General features: G+C 31.5%; 1 protein-coding gene across 9 annotated transcripts in view; it reads left to right on the forward strand.

Moving 5' to 3' along the window:
* Positions 1-1981: 1981 nt before the first annotated feature.
* The window catches only part of LOC111624567 (cyclin-dependent kinase 12-like), a 121395-nt gene continuing 101013 nt past the window's right edge, over positions 1982-22363 (forward strand). For 8 of the 9 annotated variants that reach the window (XR_002756598.1, XR_002756599.1, XM_023367452.1 and 5 more), the window contains exons 1-2: positions 1984-2367; positions 2455-3337. Coding sequence is in view for 7 of the 9 variants with exons in the window: in XM_023367452.1 (XP_023223220.1) it covers positions 2481-3337 (857 nt within the window). In the remaining 2 variants the exon portion in view is untranslated. Of the gene's footprint in view, positions 2368-2454; positions 3338-22363 lie in introns of all 9 variants that reach the window. The other variant, XM_023367451.1, reaches the window with a different exon arrangement.

The raw sequence follows: 22363 nt of genomic DNA on the forward strand, positions 1-22363 counted from the left end.
TTACACAGCATTATTAATATGATTTTGGAGGTTACAGAACTTTAAAATTACTTTAAAAAATGGAAAATAATTATATCATTTGATTTCAAGATATTTTGTATACCTTAAAAATAATTAATTCTATCCCGGGATTTTCCGGGATCCCGGGAAACAGTTCACTTTTATCCCGGGATCCCGGGACAAGCAAAAGACCGGGAAATGAGAAACCCTAGTTGGGTCTTGGTACTGGGACAAGTAAAAAGGTACTATATTAGTACAAAAGCACTAGGTAGAACAACACCTGGTACAAAACTAGCCCAAAAGTAGCCAACTGCTCCAGCACTTGGCTACTTTTGGGCTACTTTTTAAAAATTATTTGGCTACAAGGGCAAAAAACATCTGGCAACGCTGCTGTACACTCAGTGATCAAGAGGCTCAGCAAGGGTGAAGATGGCTTCCACAACAGATGGCATATCTTTCACAAATCATTTTATTAAAACAGCAAAATAATGAATTCCAGTTATCACTGAATGAAAATGATATATTTTTTACTCCTTACAGTATCTAAATTCTTGAAAAAATAGAGAGATACTCTTAATAGCTAAAGTAAATATTAATTTAACATTATATAAACATTTTGTAAAGCTTTTTAACTTTATTTTAAAGTTATCATTTGACATTCTAATAAAACCTTACAGTATATATGTAAGGTTTTAAAGCTATGTAAAACTATTTAATTTTGTTTGAACAAAGGTCATATGATGCATTTAAAGATAAAGCTAGAAAGTATTAAAAACATTTATATAATGTTAAATTACATTTTTTCTTGTTTATTAAAATCCAGTTAGTTCTGTGTACAGTACAGGTATGAAAGTAAATCAAACATTGCAAAGCCCAATATGTATATAAAAACATAACTAAACAATCATCTCAAATAATCCGGCTATACCTCTGCTAATTTAATGATTAAGTAATTACTTACTAAGTAATTTGCTACTAGAGGTAGACTTCAGGCACCATCTCTTTAACTAAATTAATAATTATAATTTCGATAATTTATTAAATAACTTATAATTATCTGGAAGAAAAGAACTGACCCAGAGTGGGGCTTAAACCCACATCCTCTGCTTGCCGTGCAAATTACTTATTATTAATCATTAATTAAATTAGCAGAGTTATAGCCCAATTATTTAAGGCAATTGTTTGGTTAAGTTTCTATAAAAGTAAAGACCATATCTGTTACAGAATGCTGCCTTTATCAGAAGAGTAAAATGTGGGCTAAGAAAAGCACAACAAATCTTATTTTTCAAAATATCTGAAAGCTCTTTGCTCCAGGACGATAAAGATCTACTTTATGCCATTGCTCTTTCTCATGTAGAATATAAGTAAAGGATTATTTTAGCTGCAAAAAGATGGAAAGAGTATTTATGATATTATCCTTAATATTTCCTTATCCTTATCCATCATGTTCTTACTAAAAATATAGATAATTTCCAATTATTAATTATACTGAATCATCTAAAGTTAAAATATTTTGCTTCTACACATTCTTACATATGGAAACCTTCGAAATAAACAAAAAGTAGAAAATTCCAATTCCAACAAATACAAATATTTAAACTTACACAAAATTGTATTTGTTTTCAAATTCAAACAATAATGAAACCAATAACCAATATTGTAACAAATCGAAGACTACGTGTAAGTGCATTAGCGAATTGAAATCGTCTTCTACAGCAATTGTCCAATAAACGGAAAGACGACTATTACGTCACTCACCCTACAAAATTTTCTATTGAGAAAGGAGTGAAATTGAACGAATTAATAGTTTCGTAAATTGCGTTTCTTTAAATAATATCAAAATATTAATTCATAATAAGTAAAATAAAACTGTTTAAACAGATTTTAAGAGCTGAAGAACGCTTATTCTTTCTTATATGTTGAAATGTTAGGGAATTTTCCTGCCGTCGTCATATTGATGACGTAAGCGTCATTATCATCGGAGACGACATTTTTGTTGCTTGTTAGAGAAAAGTTTCTATCCGAAAGAATCGGCTTTATTTCAAAATTTTGGTCATTAAATTAAACTGAATTACATCTAAAAGGATCATTTAATACTCGATCCTCAAAATCTAATTCGAAAAATTTATATTTGAGACAGAATTACGTCTCATTCTATCGGAATCAAAAACTATTGAATTCGACTTAGTTATTTATTACTACAATATTCATAATATAAATTCAAAATCGACATTGTTGTTTATCAGGAATGATAATGAAGCAAAATTATTAAAAATTGGTCGAAAATTTATACCTTTTAAAGGTAAAATACGCCGTAAATTCAGATTGCATTTTGTGAGGGATATAATAACAAGATGGCGGATGCTGGTGAGTAGTTTAGTTGTGTTACTTTGAGTGTTTGTACTTTTTATAGTTATTTATGGTCTCTCGTACGTTTTTTGTGTATTTTTTTAGTGTAGGAAGACAATCGGATTCGTAATATGCCGAGTTCTGAGGAACACCGATGCCGTAAACGTACGCATGATAAATCGCCTGACAGAAATCCATCAACTTCTGGTCACGGAAAATCCAAACGGCCACGAAATGAAAGTAGCCACAGGAAGATGAAAAAATCTGGTCATAAACCACATAAGAAAAAGCATTCCAAAGAACCCGAAAGACCCATTACTTCTCTCAAGCCCCTAGTGGAATATGACGATGTCAGTTCAGATTCTTCTCTTTTCTCAGACAATCCAGAGTTGTCGCCGGTTCACCACAAGACCAAACTGTCACCAGATAGGAGTCTAGATATGGAGAGAGAGAGAAGACGGAGGAGTAAACAGCACGACCATCCTCGTTCACCTAGTATGTCTCGATCACGCCATTCTATGTATATACCTGGAGAAATGGAAAGAACTAGACTTTCCTCACCTGATAGGAAAGAAAGAGATAGGAGAAGAGAGAAAAATTTAAGAGATGTGCCACCTGCTCATTTTCATAGAAGAGAGAAGGATTATCAGAGAAACTTTATGCCTTCTTATCGTGAAACTAATTTTGAACCAATTCCACATTCCTACATGGATTTAGATTATTATGAACGATTTGATCGCAGAGGAGATAGGGATAGTGACTGTGATCGATCTTATAGGAGGAGATCTCGAACTCCTGAAGCGCCACGTGCTTATCGTAATAGATCTCCTTCTCCTCCTAGTCCTCAGTTTCATATGTCAAAATATAGACGTTCCCCAGATATGTGGGATAGATCTCGGAATTTTTCAAGTCCCAGTCCTCCATATTACAGGAAGATGTCTTGGTCTAAAAGTCGTAGCAGAAGTCGAAGTCCAGTAAGGCAACATAGGTATGCATTATTTAAGGCATATATTATTAAAAAACTTTATAGATTTAATATAAGTAAGTTTTTTTTATTATATGAATGAAGTATATTTTTAAACAAATATAATTTTTGTTCACATGTTTACATAATAACCATTATAAAATCTACAAAATGTTATAGAGCATCTTCCAGAAAAGAATGTTGTTATTGTAATTATGCTAATTATCATCTGAGAATGTTGTAATATATATTAAAACATTGGAAAACTTTCACATTTGCCTGCTACAATTTCTCATTTGGAAAAGTTTCACATTTGCCTGCTACAATTTCTCATTTGGAAAAGTTTCACATTTGCCTGCTACAATTTCTCATTGTGTGCACCTCATATCACTAAGCACAAATCCAACCAATACTCAAATTCTTCCTACACTCACTACTGTATATTTATTTTCACTCATCACAGCAGCTGCAATTCTTCAGATTACACATATTGCACAATGACAAATGATTCCAACTTTGCAAACTGCAGAACACAAAATGCCTTATTCTGATTGCTTGTTGTGTTTTCTGTTTTGTGCTAGCACACTTTTTTCAAAGAGTGATTTATCACACTGGATTAAACACTATTTAATCTAGTGTGATAAGTCCATGTTTGGGATTAGTGTGCTAACACAAAACGTACAAAACAAAATACCTTCTCTGCACAGTTGCCATTTTTGTTTGTGGTATTTCCTAGAAATGGTAGATAACAAAGCATTTGAATTCAGGTGGGAGAGGAAACTTGGAGAGTTAGTCTTATTGATTGGTGTACATCGTATATTTCAGATTAATAATTAACGTAATTACAGTAATTTATAATAGTAGCATTCATTTTGGAAGATCCTCTAATGATTTTGCAATCATCATTAGAGGATCTTCCAAAATGTGCATAATGAAACCATTAACAATTGTTTCACTTGTTACTTTATTCATTTACAATGAAAACTTATCAACATACTTATCCAGCATAACGTCCAAGTGTAATTTTAAAGATGACTAAAATAATCTGTATTTTCAAACTCTGAATGAATAATAAGTGCATATACAGAATGATGGTCTTATATGCTTACAACATGCAAATAAAATATAGCAATTTTTAAAAAATGCTTATAATGAGATGATGTAATGTATTTTGAACAAACTACTATCATTTCAAGATCTTGTTCAAAACAGAAAACACAAACTCAATGTTTCTGCCTACTTTCATTTTTAAAAAACATGTTTAATACAATCATTTAGGATCAGAGTAACAGAAGAAAATGCAAAATTGTTACCAGCTATAGCAAAATATTCGTAGTAATTTTTTCATAAACTGTTGTGCTTCATTTTTAAATGATTGTATTGTGTCTAAAACAATTTCTTTAAGCTGTAAAAGAAAAGTTAATTTTTTGAATTACTGTTACTTTTTAACTGCATGTTGTATGTCGTAGGTGCACTAGAATAGCATAAACTGAGATAACAATTTATTAGTAATGCTTACCAATAGAGAGTGGAACTTCTCTCTCTTTCTTTCTTTTTTTTTTTATACCTCAAAATATCTCTGACAAGTTGATGCTTGGGTTCTACAAGGTATCTGAAATTTGCAGAAGGAATGTTGTACCATGCTGACATAACAGTATTGCAGAGCTGTGCCAGTGTAGTTGACAGCCTATTTTATTTCATCTCAAAGATGCTTGATTAGACTGAGATCTAGAGACTAGGGTTTCTCATTTCCTGGTCTTTTGCTTGTCCCAGAATTCCAGGATAAAAGTGAACAGTTTCCCAGGATCCTGGGAAATCCCAGGATATAATTAATTATTTTCAAGATATAAAATAAATCTTAAAATCAAATGATATAATTATTTTTCATTTTTTAAAGTAGGTTTAGTAAAGGAGGTTGCAGAACATATTAAATGTTCTGCAACCTCCAAAATCATATTAATAATGCTGCAATATATATTAAAAATTACCTTTGAATTATGTAGAAATTTTCACAAATAGAAGAAATTTATTAAAGTTTGCTGGAAACTACATACAACAAAAATAAATAACTTTGAATTGAGTTAAAAATTTAAAGAATAAAGTGAACTTAGATCAAACTTCTAAATTAGAAGGTAATTTTCAATATTTAAATAAAACATAATACAAAATATTTTTGTAAATCAAACATGGTCAAAATGCCCTTTCCAATTCAATGGATGTGGGTGGAATCATCTTTAATGCATTTAAGAGAAGACAAACGTTACGTGTTTTTTCACCCATAGCTTTGAAGATTTCTAGTTCGTTTTTAAGATGCGTTGCAGTACTTCTTTTGTCTACCTCAGCTGCTTTAAAAGCGGTATCAAACTTATAGCCCGATTATTTGGCAGTTCATTTGGCTTTAATTAATAATCAGGTTTATGAAGAAAAACTTCATACTTGCAAACTTTGTACTTGTTTCTATCCTTGCCCAATTTGCACAACATGGCATAATGCAATTATTGCAGCTACTGGGCACAGTTAAAATTAAGACAGCATCAGTGCAATTATTCAAGATATTACAGGTTCTGACAAGTAAAGAATTTTCAGAGTCCTGCCACAAGTACATATTGATTATTGACAATCTGTGAGATGTCATAACAAGCAAAAATTTAAAAAACTATTAAGCAGGCTTAAAATTAATAAATACAAATGTATTCTGACAGTTAATTATACTTTCTATCTACAAAATTTCCTTAACCTTAACACAAAAAAAGAAAAAAGTAAACTTTTAAGAAATTTGCGGGATTTCTTGGGTTAAAAAAACAGCTTGGATCCCGAGATTCCATTTGAGTAACCCTACTAGAGACTGAACATACTGAAGTAAGATTCATTTATTATCAAACTCCTGGATTCATTCCATAGTGACATGGTCTTTGTAACATGGTGCCATTGTCCTATTTAAAGTGTCTTATATGTATCATGTATATATGGTATGTCTGGATATATGGTAGACTTGAAAAGATGTGCTTGGTTTGCAATATAATTTTTGTTGTTCAGGGATGTCTCAATTTGCATTAAAATCTCAGAGCACCAAGACAACATTCCCCATACTATTACCAAACCACTAGCAGCTTGAAATGTTGACACATAATTATGGACTTACATTGCTTGTTGCTGATGCAGAAGGAATTGAGTTTGATAACACCAAACGGTGATTTGATCTTCATTGCTCCAGTGTCAATGTTCACATGACCATTGGAGTCATAAACATACTTTTTTCTGTTGGACAACAGTGACACAAAATCATCTGCAATTATTGCTTGCTTTTGCCACTATATGATGAACTGTGCATTCTGAGATGATTGTTAGCAATTCCCTCTTATAAACAAACCAATTGAAAGGCCCGATGCAGGCATCGGGGCATACTAAATTACAAATAAAAATAATAATATGCTGAATATTATATTATAAAAATATAAAATAATTTAAATTGTTAATTTAAATAATAGCTAGGGACGCCCCTAGTGGCCATTTTAGACATACAGTGACAGAAAGAAAAAAAGAAAATCTGGTTTTTCAGATTTGCATAGTATGATTTGATTTGCTGAAATATGGTCACTCAAGAATCCTAGACACAGATCTCTTGCCATTCTTTATTCATCCTTCTTGTCAGAAGCTATTGTTACCCATCATTGCTGCACAGAGGATGGTCTGGGCGGCAATGATGATTTGGTTTTTACAATATATTTTGGCCACTGTTGTGCTTGAAAAGTCCAGATTTGCAATTTGGCTAATGTTAGAATGTGCTTACCTTGTACCCATAATTATTCCACATTCAAAGTCACTTGGACTATCTGTTTTGCTTATTCTTATCTGGACTTAAATAAAAACAATCTTTAACATGTCAAGCTATGTAATTTATAGTATAGTGGACATAATTTTAACTTAATATATTTATACCAGTGATTCCCAAACTTTTTCGATCCACTGCCCCCTTTGTTCCATAAAGTTATACAGTATTCAACATCCCTTAACCCATTTTCTCTTGTGTGAGAAAGGATTGGAAATAATCTTAGGAAAACTTTTCTATGAATCTCACACTTTGTGCCCTTACCGTACATTGTTCTCAACATCTGGAAACCATTAAATGCAATGCTTTTTTTTTTTTTTTATCCGTTTAACAGAGGAAAGGGAATGGCTGTCAGTGACCCTGACTTTTGCCTTTGGTCACCGTTCAGTACCCTGCCTTCGTCACCCCCCCCTAGATTTACTCACTGCCCACAAGGGGGCATTATCGTTCACTTTGAGAAACGCTGATTTATACAAATATTACAAATTATACATTGTATATTTCATATATACAATAATCTGAAAAACTGTAGTACTGTGTTTTTTTAAAATCCTATTTTTCATTATGACTAAAGCCGTGGTCACACCATGTGATTTCCAGGCGACTGCAACTGCGTCTTCTCGTGGTCACACATTGTTCTCTGGCATTGAAACTCAGAAACACGTGACCCTATAATAAACCAATAAAATTACAGTAGCTTGTTTTTGACTACTTTTGTGAGTTTACCGACAGTTTATGTTCTATATCAGAGTATTTATGGAATTTTAGCCACTTTTCTTATTAAAATGGCCAGCAGTTCCTATTCTGCAATGAATAAAAGAAAAAAAGACAAACATTTTGATAGAGTCAGCAAGAATACATGAAGAGATAAAATCTTTGATAAAATGAAGAATTAAAATCCCACAGGCATTCGTGAATAAGCTTGATCAATGTCAATTCTGTAAAGTATCAATCCTCTAACTTTTCGCCATGATGATGAATGATTTTCAATGTTGTCATCATATGATGTGACATAAAGGCATTTGCTGATTGGATGCAATCAACACAAGCAGAACAAACTTTTTGTTTTTAGTCGCGGTTGCAGTCACACCAGTCTTCGAAGGGGGTTTACTAGTTAACGAGAACAGTCGTCGTGGTTGCAGTTGCCAGCTCATCTGGAAGTCGCAAGGTGTGACCACAGCTTAAGAGATGCCTCTCAATTTCTTTGGAACAAGTTACAGTAACATTGTAATTCTGATATAGTATGTGCAAGTCACTTCACTGCAAAAAGTAGTGAAGTGACTTACACAGTGCTGGAAGTATTAACAAATGAATATGCATGACTAATAAATTGTTGCCTCATTGTGTGTGTACCATATTATTTATGGAAAGTTTGAAAGTATGTTGTATTAGTTGTATAACACTGTTTGACAAGGGTTCTATTTCTGATATTAAAGTGTGTGATTCTAAACCAATTTATCATGGGAAATTCAAACCTGGAAACAGAATTTCTTTGTCAGGGATACTTTTTGTATAATGTGTGTATATATATATATATATGTAAGAGCCAAGTTAGTAAGAGGATCAGTGGTCGTTGTTCAGAGGTTTTATAATGTATGTATATTAGGGCCTAGGAAAAGTGTGTGTCAAATGCCGTTGTTAAGAGGTTTGCATATTTCTATTTATTTAGGGCCTCGAACTGAGAAAGGATTCCAAAATTTAATCATCTATGCACTTTTCTTTAGTGATTTTGTTCATATACTTTCACGGTTTTCACAGACAAGTAAGGTCCAGCGCTTGTAACGTTTAAGGGCCTTATCTCATCCCTCTCTGAGCCTTATGTATAAAATATTTAATTAATTTAAAGCTTAATGTTTACAGTTCGATGTCAATGCAGACGTGTTTTCTGCTTCAATGTATTCATTACATTTTTCTACATAGATAAAAGGGATATAATTACATGATTAGAAGAAAAATAATCAGTATATTTGTTAAATAATGAGTCAATAAAGTAGCTTTTCTCTCGTTTACTAGACTTTAATTTAACGAATATAAGATTACAAATTAAGTCAAAACACATATTTCAGTGAGAAAAAACAAAAATCTATACTTTGAAGTCATTTTTAACAAATTTTCTTTAATACAGTATTTTTCTATGAGTGGATACAAAAATGAATGAAAATACAATAATTTCACCATATTTTATTCTAAAAAATCCAGCAACGAGTTGCATAACTTTTCCGGCTTTGAGTTATTATTTCTAAAAAAATAACTTTTATATTATCCAGCAAAATAAATAAAATTTTGTGCGGTGCCATCTGTTATGAGAGTTTGTTATTAAAAAAAATCTTTTAATATTTTAAAATGGCAAAAAGCTTAATTTTGAGGATAGGGGTGCGTTTTATAAAAAGAAAAAAAGGTAAATGTTAATAACGAATAAAATCTTCATTAAGTCCTACCTCTCTCAAGATACACAAACCCTTCTATCTCCTCAACCTCACGACCTTTCACCACCAAAATTTAATAGCATTAATGCTCCCTATATACAAGCTGCCGTGCCAAATTTCGTTACTTAATCTTCACTCCATCCCGAGGTATTAAACGAAATATACTCCAATACACACACACACACTGTGTTTCTTGAACATACACAGTTGTTTAAAGCTAAATTCTCATACTTATCTCCATTTTCCCACAAGAAAAAAAAGAATAGAAAAGAAACAAAGTGATTTGTTCCGTTCCACACGCCAGCAATATTAATTTATCAATCAAACAAATCTCATACTCCACCCCATTTAACTCCACGCGATTTAGAAGTTCCCGAAGTGCAAAAATGACCTGGAACGGTCCCAATTCGATAGAAAACATGTAAAAAAAACTCACAGTAGGGAATATAAAAAAACGAAAAGTTTTATTAGACACTTGGCAAGATGAAGGCGAAGAAACAAAACTAAAAAAAATAGTTCAATGTCACGAAGAGGAGAGAGAGAGAGAGAGAGTACATCCTTAAAAGAAGAAAGGTGAAATAAGACAGTTTCGACAAAATGCATTATATAAATTTCGGTTATGATGACAGACGAAAACGTTATATCGAAATAATGAAAAATCGATAGTGTCATTCCGTGTTTTCAATCGACAATATATTTTCTTACATACTTTGAGTGCGTATATTACTCTTTCCATCATCTCTTCGTGTGTAACACGCTTTTCTTTTATTTCAATTGTACTTTTCGGTGAGTATTTATCTATTCGTGACCACTTCAGAATGTCAAATTTATTCTTCTCGTTCTGGAAATTGCGTTGTTTAATTGTTTGATCAGTTTTTTATACGTCTTATGCGTGTTTCTGTAGTTTTTTAACAGGATACTCACGCGTGTTTCTGTAGTTTTTTAACAGGATACTCACGCGTGTTTCTGTAGTTTTTTAACAGGATACTCACGCGTGTTTCTGTGGTGTTTTCACAATGATCTCATTCGCATTTCTGCAAACTTTTCATACATCTTTTATACGTGCTTTTATAATAGTGATGATACCTGTATTTCTGTAATGTTTTGATAGTAATCTTAGGGACTGTCCATAAATGACGTCCACACTGGAAGGAAGGGAGGGGGTTGCCTCTCTCCATTTCATCCTGGAAGCATTGATTCGTGCACGTATGTGTGGTGTTATTTCGCCATTCGATGAGATAAACGAGCCAAGTACTTGAATTTCGTAGTTTTTTTATAATTTCTTGGTCGTCTATTAGGATTTCTTTATTAATTTGTGCCACATTCTAAATTTACAGTTTTCTGGTTGTTTAATTCTGTTATTTTTAACTTGTTTGTACATTAATACATAATTTAATTCGGTAATTTATCATCGAAGATTAATTATGATTAGTTACAGTGATAATATCTTCACATCATCATCATCATCATCATCTAGCATAAATTATTGTATTAGTTAATGATTTGGGTTCGGAAATTGTTCGAATGTTTCAGTAGGTTACGTTATAACGAATGTCTATCGCAATTCTTTTTCGATCTTCAATCTTGTATTAATTGATTCGTAATCGTTTCAATTCGTTATAACGAACTGCAGTAATCTTCTAGCACAAATTACGAATTAATACAAGACTGAAGAACGAAGATCGAAGAAGCTGGAAGACAATCTTTTTCTAGAAGATTTCTACAATTCGTTACAATCTTCTACAACAAATTACACTAAATTAAATTTCATATTTTTCCTGAAGATAAATGAAGATGAATTAAATTCTATTCTGTTCTCTCGTATTGTTTTTCTACAATTCTTAAATTTTTAAAAGGATGGCATTAAAGATTTTTCTGCAGAATTTATTTATCTTTTTTCTTTTTGAGACGTCATTAAAGCGTAAAATCAATTTATTCTCATTTTCGAGAGCTTCTTTTATGAGAGATCTCATCGAGTTTCGTAAACAAATATTCTTCATAAATCTCTTTATTATTTTATTTAAAAATAAAAGATCTTATTCTAAGTATACACGTAGAAATTTATTACAAAACTGAAGAAAAATATGCAGATTTTATATGAAATATGAAAGTGAATCTCTCTCTCTTCCTTTTTTTTTCTATTTAAAATGATAACTGGATATTGGAGAAAGTTGACCCTTTGCCAAAATTGTTTCTCTTCAACTTTTTCGTCTTCATAGATCTATAATTTTCCTAGGCAGAATTCTTTTAATTTTGATAAATTTCTAACATTTTTTCCTATAAAAACCTCCCATTTTTCTGCACCTAAAAGACAGAAAAACGGGAGTAAGAGGAGGAGGGAAAATAGCAAAATGCTTAATTTTGGGAATGCAATGAGTTTTATTAAAAAATTGTAAATGTTAATGAATTAATTCTGATCCACTCGTGATACGACACGTGATCTCCCTCTATCTCCCCATTCCTTCGACCTTTAACCGCCAAAATTTAACAGCATTAAACTCCCTAATACACAAACCTCCCAGCAAAATTTCAGAAATTTTCGACAAATGGTACGGGAGTCATTAAGCTTCAAATTGGGCCAACAAAATCGTGCCCCCAACATACACATACATACAGAACCCCCACCCACTTCTTACATTTCTTGAAGTCCCGAGTCCAAAATCTTGGGGTTCATTTTTGACGATCGCCATACTTTCCCTCTGTTAAAGCAACTGAAGTGAATCATAGGAACCGCTGATTTACAGGATGAGAAAACTCGTGTACACTTAGTGGAAGTAATTACCAACATCACCCCCATAAAGTCCTTAATAAAAAAGGTTATAATTGATTATAATAATGTACGGTTTACTTTAATTAATACCTACTTTATTATATTTTCTGCCCGTTTAGATAGGGCAGAAAGGAAAAAAACAGAGAGGAAAAATGGCCCTACCTTTATTGAAAGTAATAAGTAAGAACCTTTAAAGGGATTTTTAATGAAATAAACACGTTTCAAGTCATAAATTTTACCATTTTATATAAATATATTAGTCTCTGATGTATGATAAGTGCTTGTGTGACGTATCTGATCTCATTACAGGAGTACACAGTGCAGCTTACATTAAGGGAGCAATGGGCCGACGAGAGGATGCATTTCAATGATTATAACGGCCAAATACGTTATCTGACGTTGACGGATCCGGATAAAATTTGGAAACCCGACTTATTTTTCGCTAATGAAAAGGAAGGACACTTCCACGAAATCATTATGCCAAATGTTTTGCTAAGGATCTACCCCAAAGGAGACGTTCTTTACAGTATCAGGTGTGTAGGTGATTCTTAGTGTAACGTCAAGGATCCGTAACTTAAAATAGAATTTTCTTTATTAATTTAGGATATCTTTGGTGCTTTCTTGCCCAATGGATCTCAAATATTATCCTCTAGATAAGCAGATATGTACTATAACTATGGTCAGTTGTAAGTAGTCTAAGTCAATAAATATAATAATTTCTCTTCTAGAATTATTCTTAAGTAATTCAGAGGCTAAATTATTGTTTCTTTTTTTATTATAATAAAATATAAGGACTTATTATGAGCTTTAATATTGAATTATCAATTAATACTGGAACTGTAACTAGTTATATACTTGTAAACTGTAATTATGTAGTTAATTATGCAGAGTTATACATCATAATTACATAACTAGTTATATAGAATATATATATACACAGTNTGATTACGTAATTTATTCAATAAATAGCATAAAACTAGCCCGATAGATTTTCGGCAGTCTTTGTATGTAGCTTTATTATATCGGGTTTGGTGATGTTTATATATTTGTTAGTTATTTATTCAGTTCTATACACTTATTATTGTTTGTTGATATTAGTATTGTCATAGTATATTTATTATTATATAGAATCTGTATTTATTTGTTTATAAAGTTTTTTACCATTTGAAATGGTGTAGCTTAGCCTGTATGGCTCTTATGCCAAATAAATACTTGTCAACCAGCCAATCTACAAAACTTGTGCAAAGGCAATGTGCTTTTATAAGCAAAATAGAAAGTTTTGTCAATTAACATGCATAAAATGTCTGTAATTGTTGCTTTGAGTAGTAAAGATTTATGCTTTCTTAAGTAGCACAGTATGTGCATTATCATTAACAGTTGTACATTTATTACAAAGGAGATGTGAGCATGACAACACTGAAAGAAAAGCAGAATCAAAAAGTAAATGTCTGAGTATGTTTGCAAAGATAGGATACTGAAGTGTCAGCCAACATACAGTTAGTTTTTCAAACAAAGTGGGAAGAATAGACAGGTGTAAAAGTATGTGAACAGTGTGTTGTTGTCCGTGCAATGTAGATTTAAAATTTTAAATCTTCATCTGATGGTTATAATTATGATAAATTTTTTTTTTTTTTTGAAGACAAAGTCCTTCTTAAAAAGAGGAACCACCATTTATTAACTTTGTGTTCCAGACATTATACTTTTGGCAACTGATCTTCCCTTTTAGGCTACTTGCTGCCAAACAGTCCTTTAAAAAAAAAAAAACAAATATACAGTAGAGCATCGATTATCCAACCCCCGATCAACTGTCACATCGGTTAACCAACCGTTCTAGTTGGCAAATTTCAAATGTTTGCTAGTGATGTGGCACTACAATATTTGGCTATATCTTGGCTACTTTAATATTATTTTTGTTAAATGTTTGTGTGTTTTAGCTGGCAACACTGGCTTGACCATGAAAGGGTGACCAGTATTTAAATGAGGCTTAATTTTCTATTTATAAGTGGTTGTTTGTTTTGTGAGCAATAAAATAATTTTTAACAATAGCGACGATTATTGCCAGTCATTTATCTAACACTTTTCAAGGAAAAAGTTTTGAATTGGAATAATGTGAATGACTTTTGGTTTGCATTGGAATTTCTTATATAGTTAATTGGGGCCTCTTGTCCTTAAGGTTTCCATATCTGGTCTTGGATTTCATCTATCTAACTCCGTTCTTGAGATTAAGGAAAGATGGATGGACAGATGAACGACAGTGGGAATTTATAGGTCTACAATTTTTTCAAATTGCAGCCCAAAAATTACCTCTTGTTAAATATGTTAATGAAATTAATGCTTAAATATTTTAAAAATAGTTTTGAAGATGAGTCTCTTGCAAGTGCTTAACAGTAGTTAAACTAACTACAGTAGAGCATCGATTAACCGACCGTTCTAGTCGGCAAATTCAAATGTCTGCTAGTGATGTGGCGCTACAGTATTTGGCTATGTCTTGGTTACTTTAATAGTATTTTTACATGTTTTAGCTGGCAACATGGCTCGACCATGAAAGGGAGCCAGTAATTAAACGAGGCTTAATTTTCTAATTTTTAACGATACAATAGCGACGATTATTATTTTAAAAAAGTTTTTGTTAGGCTTAACGTCGATGAAAATTCAACGCAAAGTAGGTTAATAGCAATATACTCATATACTATACTAATAATGTATTTTTCATATTTTTTCGGTTATCCGACCAACCCCAGTCCCCAATTGAGTCGGATAATCGATGCTCTACTGTATGTATGTATGTATGTATTATGTATATATATACATACATACAGTAGAGCATTGATATATATACACACTGAAATTACTGAAATCAGAGTTGCCAGTTTTCAGGACTTGATTTTTCCTGTCGATTTTCAGGTGAATTACTTTAGGCGTTTGAGGATCTTCATCTCCAAATGCTTAAACTAATTCTGAATATCTCATTTAAAAGACAGTTTTCTTAGGCAGTGTACAAAATTTCAGAATTTTCTATAAAGGGGTTGCCAAAATATAAGCAATAGAAAAGTGCAAAATCACCAAAAAAAAAACTGTATTTTCTTTTTCTTCATTTAGCACTTCAAACACTCCTACATAAAAAGTACTGAGTGTAGAAAGCCCAAATTTTAAACTTAGGCTTTTCTCAATATCAGTGAGATTCTTACAGAACTTCCATGTAAATTGATCAGAGTTCCCCATAGAGCATTTTTACTTTGATTGCTTAATTTTATGCTTATAAGGATAAAATTGCTTCAAAATGAATAATTTTTATTCAAAATGTTATCCAGAATAACAAAAGCTCCAATTTATGCAAATTAAAACTTTTTATAATTTTACTAATCAGCTTATTGAAGGCATTCAATTGATGGTCATTGCTGAGCATCAACCATACTGTTCCAGTACATTGTTGTATTAGGTCTTGATGTAATAACACAATCATTAACAAAAAACAATTGATATCTAAACAAAACTTCTGAGATATAAAAATAGTTACATTAAGTAAAAAGTTATGATAGTTTAGATTACAGTTAAATTTTTTTTTCTTAGGAGTTTTTATTTGGTAAAGATAAGCTTAGCACTTGGAAATGTAAATGTAGAAAAACAATAACACGGGTAAACATCTTGTGCATACTGCTTTGAAGTGCCAAGCTTATCTTTACTAAAGAAAAACGAAGAAGAAAAATTGGCTGTCATCCAAACTGTCATAATTTTTACTTGGCACAATTTTTTTACATTTTATATGTTTTTATTTTGGATTCAATTTCCACACTTAATGTTTTGTTGTGTATTCAAATAAGTATGCTATTTAAACAAAATAAAGTTTTTTCTTTTTATTTTAACAAAATCAAGTATTAATGAATATTGTAGAAAATATCAATACAAAAACGAATTTATGTTTTATGTAATATATAGAAGGTTTGAAATTTCTAGTTGCTAAGTTACCTTTGGCAACTTGAAAATGATACCTCAAAAATAAAAGAACTGAACTAAAAACATTTTTGCTAATCCAGTTTTTTTTCTTTTTTTCTCTTCTTTTGGTGGGAAAAATGAAAAATGCAGTTTACATAACTATCGAGTGACTACTATTTGCAGGACTACAGTAGAGCATCGATTATCCGACTCCCGATCAACCATCACATCGGTTAACCGACCGTTCTAGTCAGCAAATTTCAAATGTCCACTAGTGAAGTGACGCTACAGTATTTGGCTATGTCTTGGCTACTTTAATATTATTTTTGTTAAATTTTTACGTGTTTTAGCTGGCAACACTGGCTTGACCATGAAAGGGTATTTAAACGAGGCTTAATTTTCTATTNTTACTATGACATTGGGAATGCAACAAGGCTACATGAAGTATGCATGTTTTCTTTGCGAGTGGGATAGTCATGATAGAAATTACTAAGTGTACTATACTAAGTGTAATACTAAGTGTACTAAGTGTAAAAGAAATAGCCTAAGCGGAGGTGGAAAGTGGACGAAAAGGATGTGCAATGTGAAAGTCTGGTAGCTCCTGAAGATATACTACTTCCACTGCTTCACATCAAACTTGGCCTAATGAAACAATTCGTAAAGGTCATGGATCTAACAGGCCTTGTGCCTGTTGGATCCATGTGGATTTGCATATCTAGCTGACAAATTCCCCCATCTTTCAGCTGCAAAAATAAAGGAAGGTGTATGTATGGGCCCGCAAATCAAGGAGCTGCAGAAAGATGCAAATTTTGAAGCATGTTTAACTGCCAAAGAAAAAAGAGAGCATGGGAGTGTTTCAAGATGGTATCAGAAAACTTCCTCAGAAGAAAAGCTACCAACTACAAAGCAATGGTGAATGACATGATCAAAGCATATCAAGATCTGGAGTGCAATATGTCTCTGAAGCTACTGTACGTATGATGGACTCATCTGAACTACTTCACAGAGTTTGTAATGACATATCGGATGAACATGGCAAAAGATTCCAAAAAGACATTTCTACTATAGAAAGGCATTATGAAAAGAAGTGGGTACCTTCTGTTAGCAGATTGTTGCTGGAATATCATTCGAGAGAAGAAAGATTCTCAATACAAGAGAAAAAGTGATGTGCGTTACTATATGGTGGTTCATATTTTGTCACTTTTCTGTAATTGCTCATGTGAAATAAATGCTACAAAGCGAATACACTAAGAGTACTGTGTTATATGTTAGATCCCAATTTCCCTTAATGTGATGAACTTAATAACATCATAAAAAAGCTGATTTGTTTCTTGAATTTCAGCTGATGTGTCCTGCACTATATCAGAAACATAAAGAAAAAATAAAATTGTGATTACTCATAAATTATCCCTGACAGAAAAAAACTAAAAACAGGTTTGAATTCAGTGCTCAAAGTACAACTAAGAACACAATGCATTTTTTCAGAAATAAAAAAAATTTTTTTTACAGAATAGTGTAATTAGACCCAATAATTTGATAATTGTTTATGCACTGAGATAGATAATTGTTTTTGAAGTTATTATTTAACTAGCAGACCCCGCCACGCATTGTTGTGGCTCAAAATGTATCTATTACAAATTTATAACACTTCCCCCATAGGGGGAATTTTTCGAAAAATTTCTTGTTAGTGTACATTCTGTTGACGTACCCTATTAAAACGCAGTAAAAAACGCAAAAACCCGCATCTAAAATAGTATAAATAGAAGCAAAGTTCTTTACCGTAAGCCTTAATCCTAACCATCTCCCTTCAGTGGGGTTGAATTTCGACATGTATATTATATAAAAAAACGTGTGTATTCGAATGCAGTGTTGTGTCTTTATTTCAAAGGAATCGATAGGAACAAACGAACATACATTTTTATTTATATAAGTAGATAGAAGATGATCTGCTTTAGTTCATTTTCACAGAAAAGCAAACTTAGGGCGTCATACTTGTAGCACCATCTGTTGGACATAAAAGCCTTAACCTAGATTATATATTTAAATTTATATGAATGTTTAACGGAATAATATACAGCCTATGTCCACCCTGAAGTTCCATTCTAAATATTGAAATCGGATGAGTAGTTTCAGAGATTACCTGCTGCATACAAACTTACATACAAACATTACCTCTTTATAATATGAGTATAGAGTATAGATTACTGTATAGTCACAGAAGTCAGTGATGTAGTAATGTACATGGAATCCCTAATTTTTAACCAGTTTTAGTATTTTAAATGTTCCATTTATTGATTTGAGTGGAATTTAATAATCAATTATTTATATTATTTCTTTAAGCTCAGATTGTTAAAGTGTAATCTACCACTTATAAGAGTCGGAACTTAACTGTATTTATTATGCTCACAAGTAATGTCTCTCAACTTGTTAAAAATGAATTGCAATAATTCTAATACATCAATATATACATGTTGGCCAGTGCTGCCATTGAAACTGTCCCCACATTCTCAGCGGTTTACATACAACTAAATTAAACACCAGAACACTTGCTGAGCTTATTGCAATTTAATATTCAAATGCTTTCAGCCTATTCTTATAGGCCATCCTCAGGAAATTATCATTTTACAAATGAACATAAAGCTTTCGAACACTTGTGAAATTTAAAGTTTTCGAAAACTTTAAATTTAAAACCAAAAACCATTCTACAGATACGTTTGTTACTTATTTAGCAGATTCTTTCGTGAGCATTTGCCTTTGTATTTGTGAAATTTTTAATTGAGAAAATTTTGATAGTGAAAAAACAGATTTTTTTTTTTTTTTTTGTTATTGCTATGGATAATTAAATAAGCAACGAATACATCTGTAAGCTTTCTCAATGATTGCCTTTTTTTCTGTTTATTTCCTCTACTAAAGAAATTTTTTGTTTTTTACTATATTTAAGAAGTTATATTAGAAAGATAGTGATAAATTTTTGTGGATTCTTCTGTTTCAGAATTACAATATTACTGTAACTTGTTTCAAAGAAATTGAGAGGCATCTCTTAGTTATAATGAAAAATAGGATTTTAAAAAAATACAATACAGTCGACCCCCTATAACGTACGTTCCTATAACGACAATTCCTATAACGTAGCGAAAAAATTGTAGAAACTGTCGTATAACATACCTCCTATAATGTCGTTTCGCGACAAGATTGATAGAGTCTGGACCAATAGTGGATGAGCAGCCGAACTACTTACCTCCGACCCTGCGCCACGCTACGGAGCGGCTAAATTGAGTTTGCTATCGTCTGTTTAGTATTATATANGCCATCTGTTGGACATAAAAGCCTTAACCTAGATTATATATTTTAATTTATATGAATGTTTAACGGAATAATATACAGCCTATGTCCACCCTGAGGTTACATTCTAAATATTGATGAAAGAATTTTTGAAATCAGATGAGTAGTTTCGGAGATTACCTGCTGCAAACAAACTTACAAACATTACCTCTTTATAATATTAGTATAGACGAAAAGTTATTCATTCCCAATTTGCTTCCAGGCCATTTTCTATAAGAGTGAAACATCAAAATCAGATGGGTGATTATCCACCCACCAAACAAAAACCATATTGTGTGTCACTCATTTTTGTTTTTCTGAAAATGATTGAAATAACTTGAAAGTACTTGAAAGATGTGTAACAATTGTTTATATATTCCATTAAAGCATATTTCATAGTATTAGTTGAACATTCTTAGTTTATAAAAAAATTTAATTCACAGATCATGAGTGGAATGATGCTGTGTCCTTGGACAGTACACTGCTAGGATACAGATTGGGTCTCAATTTCTGTGAAACTTTTGATTCTGTGACATAGTAACTANAGAACTTCCATGTAAATTGATCAGAGTTCCCCATAGAGCATTTTTACTTTGATTGCTTAATTTTATGCTTATAAGGATAAAATTGCTTCAAAATGAATAATTTTTATTCAAAATGTTATCCAGAATAACAAAAGCTCCAATTTATGCAAATTAAAACTTTTTATAATTTTACTAATCAGCTTATTGAAGGCATTCAATTGATGGTCATTGCTGAGCATCAACCATACTGTTCCAGTACATTGTTGTATTAGGTCTTGATGTAATAACACAATCATTAACAAAAAACAATTGATATCTAAACAAAACTTCTGAGATATAAAAATAGTTACATTAAGTAAAAAGTTATGATAGTTTAGATTACAGTTAAATTTTTTTTTCTTAGGAGTTTTTATTTGGTAAAGATAAGCTTAGCACTTGGAAATGTAAATGTAGAAAAACAATAACACGGGTAAACATCTTGTGCATACTGCTTTGAAGTGCCAAGCTTATCTTTACTAAAGAAAAACGAAGAAGAAAAATTGGCTGTCATCCAAACTGTCATAATTTTTACTTGGCACAATTTTTTTACATTTTATATGTTTTTATTTTGGATTCAATTTCCACACTTAATGTTTTGTTGTGTATTCAAATAAGTATGCTATTTAAACAAAATAAAGTTTTTTCTTTTTATTTTAACAAAATCAAGTATTAATGAATATTGTAGAAAATATCAATACAAAAACGAATTTATGTTTTATGTAATATATAGAAGGTTTGAAATTTCTAGTTGCTAAGTTACCTTTGGCAACTTGAAAATGATACCTCAAAAATAAAAGAACTGAACTAAAAACATTTTTGCTAATCCAGTTTTTTTTCTTTTTTTCTCTTCTTTTGGTGGGAAAAATGAAAAATGCAGTTTACATAACTATCGAGTGACTACTATTTGCAGGACTACAGTAGAGCATCGATTATCCGACTCCCGATCAACCATCACATCGGTTAACCGACCGTTCTAGTCAGCAAATTTCAAATGTCCACTAGTGAAGTGACGCTACAGTATTTGGCTATGTCTTGGCTACTTTAATATTATTTTTGTTAAATTTTTACGTGTTTTAGCTGGCAACACTGGCTTGACCATGAAAGGGTATTTAAACGAGGCTTAATTTTCTATTTATAAGTGGTTGTTTGTTTTGTGAGCAATAAAATAATTTTTAACAATAGCGACGATTATTATTTTAAAAAGTTTTGTTAGGCTTAACATCGATAAAAATTCAACGTAAAGCAGGTTAATAACAATATACTAATTACATGGGATATACTAATATAATAATATGCTATACTAATAATGTATTTTTTCATACTTTTCAGTTATCTGGCCAACCCCAGTCCCCAATTGAGTCAGATAATCTATGCTCTACTGTATATCCATAATTCAGATTTATTTAGGAATTTGATTTATGGCTGTCTTTCTATTAGAAAGTTTTTTCCAACTTTGCATTTAGTTAAAAAAAATTGTTCAGCTTGCTATGATTGTTAGCTGGAATATTTTAACAGCTTGCTTGAATGCATAGTTAAACTTAATTTGAGTTTGAACTGCCATCTTCATTTCAGGCAGATTTCTTCATAAAGTATCTTTTTTATGTTCCATTTATATTTGAAATAACATTTTTCAATAATTAATTTTTTAATTAACTATTGAAATATTTTAAACAGTTGACCAATTTTTTTATATTGTAAATATGTCTAAGAATTAAATTGTTGGTAGATGGTTTATTATCTGACATAGTTGAATCCAAATTATTGATTGAATGTTGTGCAAATAGTAAATCATACTCCTTTTGAGTCATTCATTCATTCAAGAAAAAAATCTTTCAGTAAATAGTTGTTGGATCACTTATAATACCAGTAAACTAATAAATAAAATAATAAGAAGGAAAGTTATTTTGGAAATTGAGATTTGGTTTCAAGCAAAAGTTAATTTTAGAAGAAATCAAATTGCAGCAACTGGATGATGCTGAATGTACTCTGTAGTGTATTCAATTCAATGTAATTACATAATCTCTGAATAGCAGACACTATTGGGATTGAGAAGTTTGTCAGAGTACATGCCGGTGGCCATATTATATTTTAACCTGGTCGTTATAATGTAAAGAATAGGATGAATTACAAAAACCATGAAATTTGCATTAGGAATGTGAATATACCAAAAATTATACATAGCGTATATAATTAAAATATATATACAAT

Source organism: Centruroides sculpturatus, unplaced genomic scaffold (assembly GCF_000671375.1).
Source record: "Centruroides sculpturatus isolate CEXI.00-Female unplaced genomic scaffold, Cexi_2.0 scaffold15, whole genome shotgun sequence".
In the NCBI taxonomy this organism is placed as follows: Eukaryota; Metazoa; Arthropoda; class Arachnida; order Scorpiones; family Buthidae; genus Centruroides; species Centruroides sculpturatus.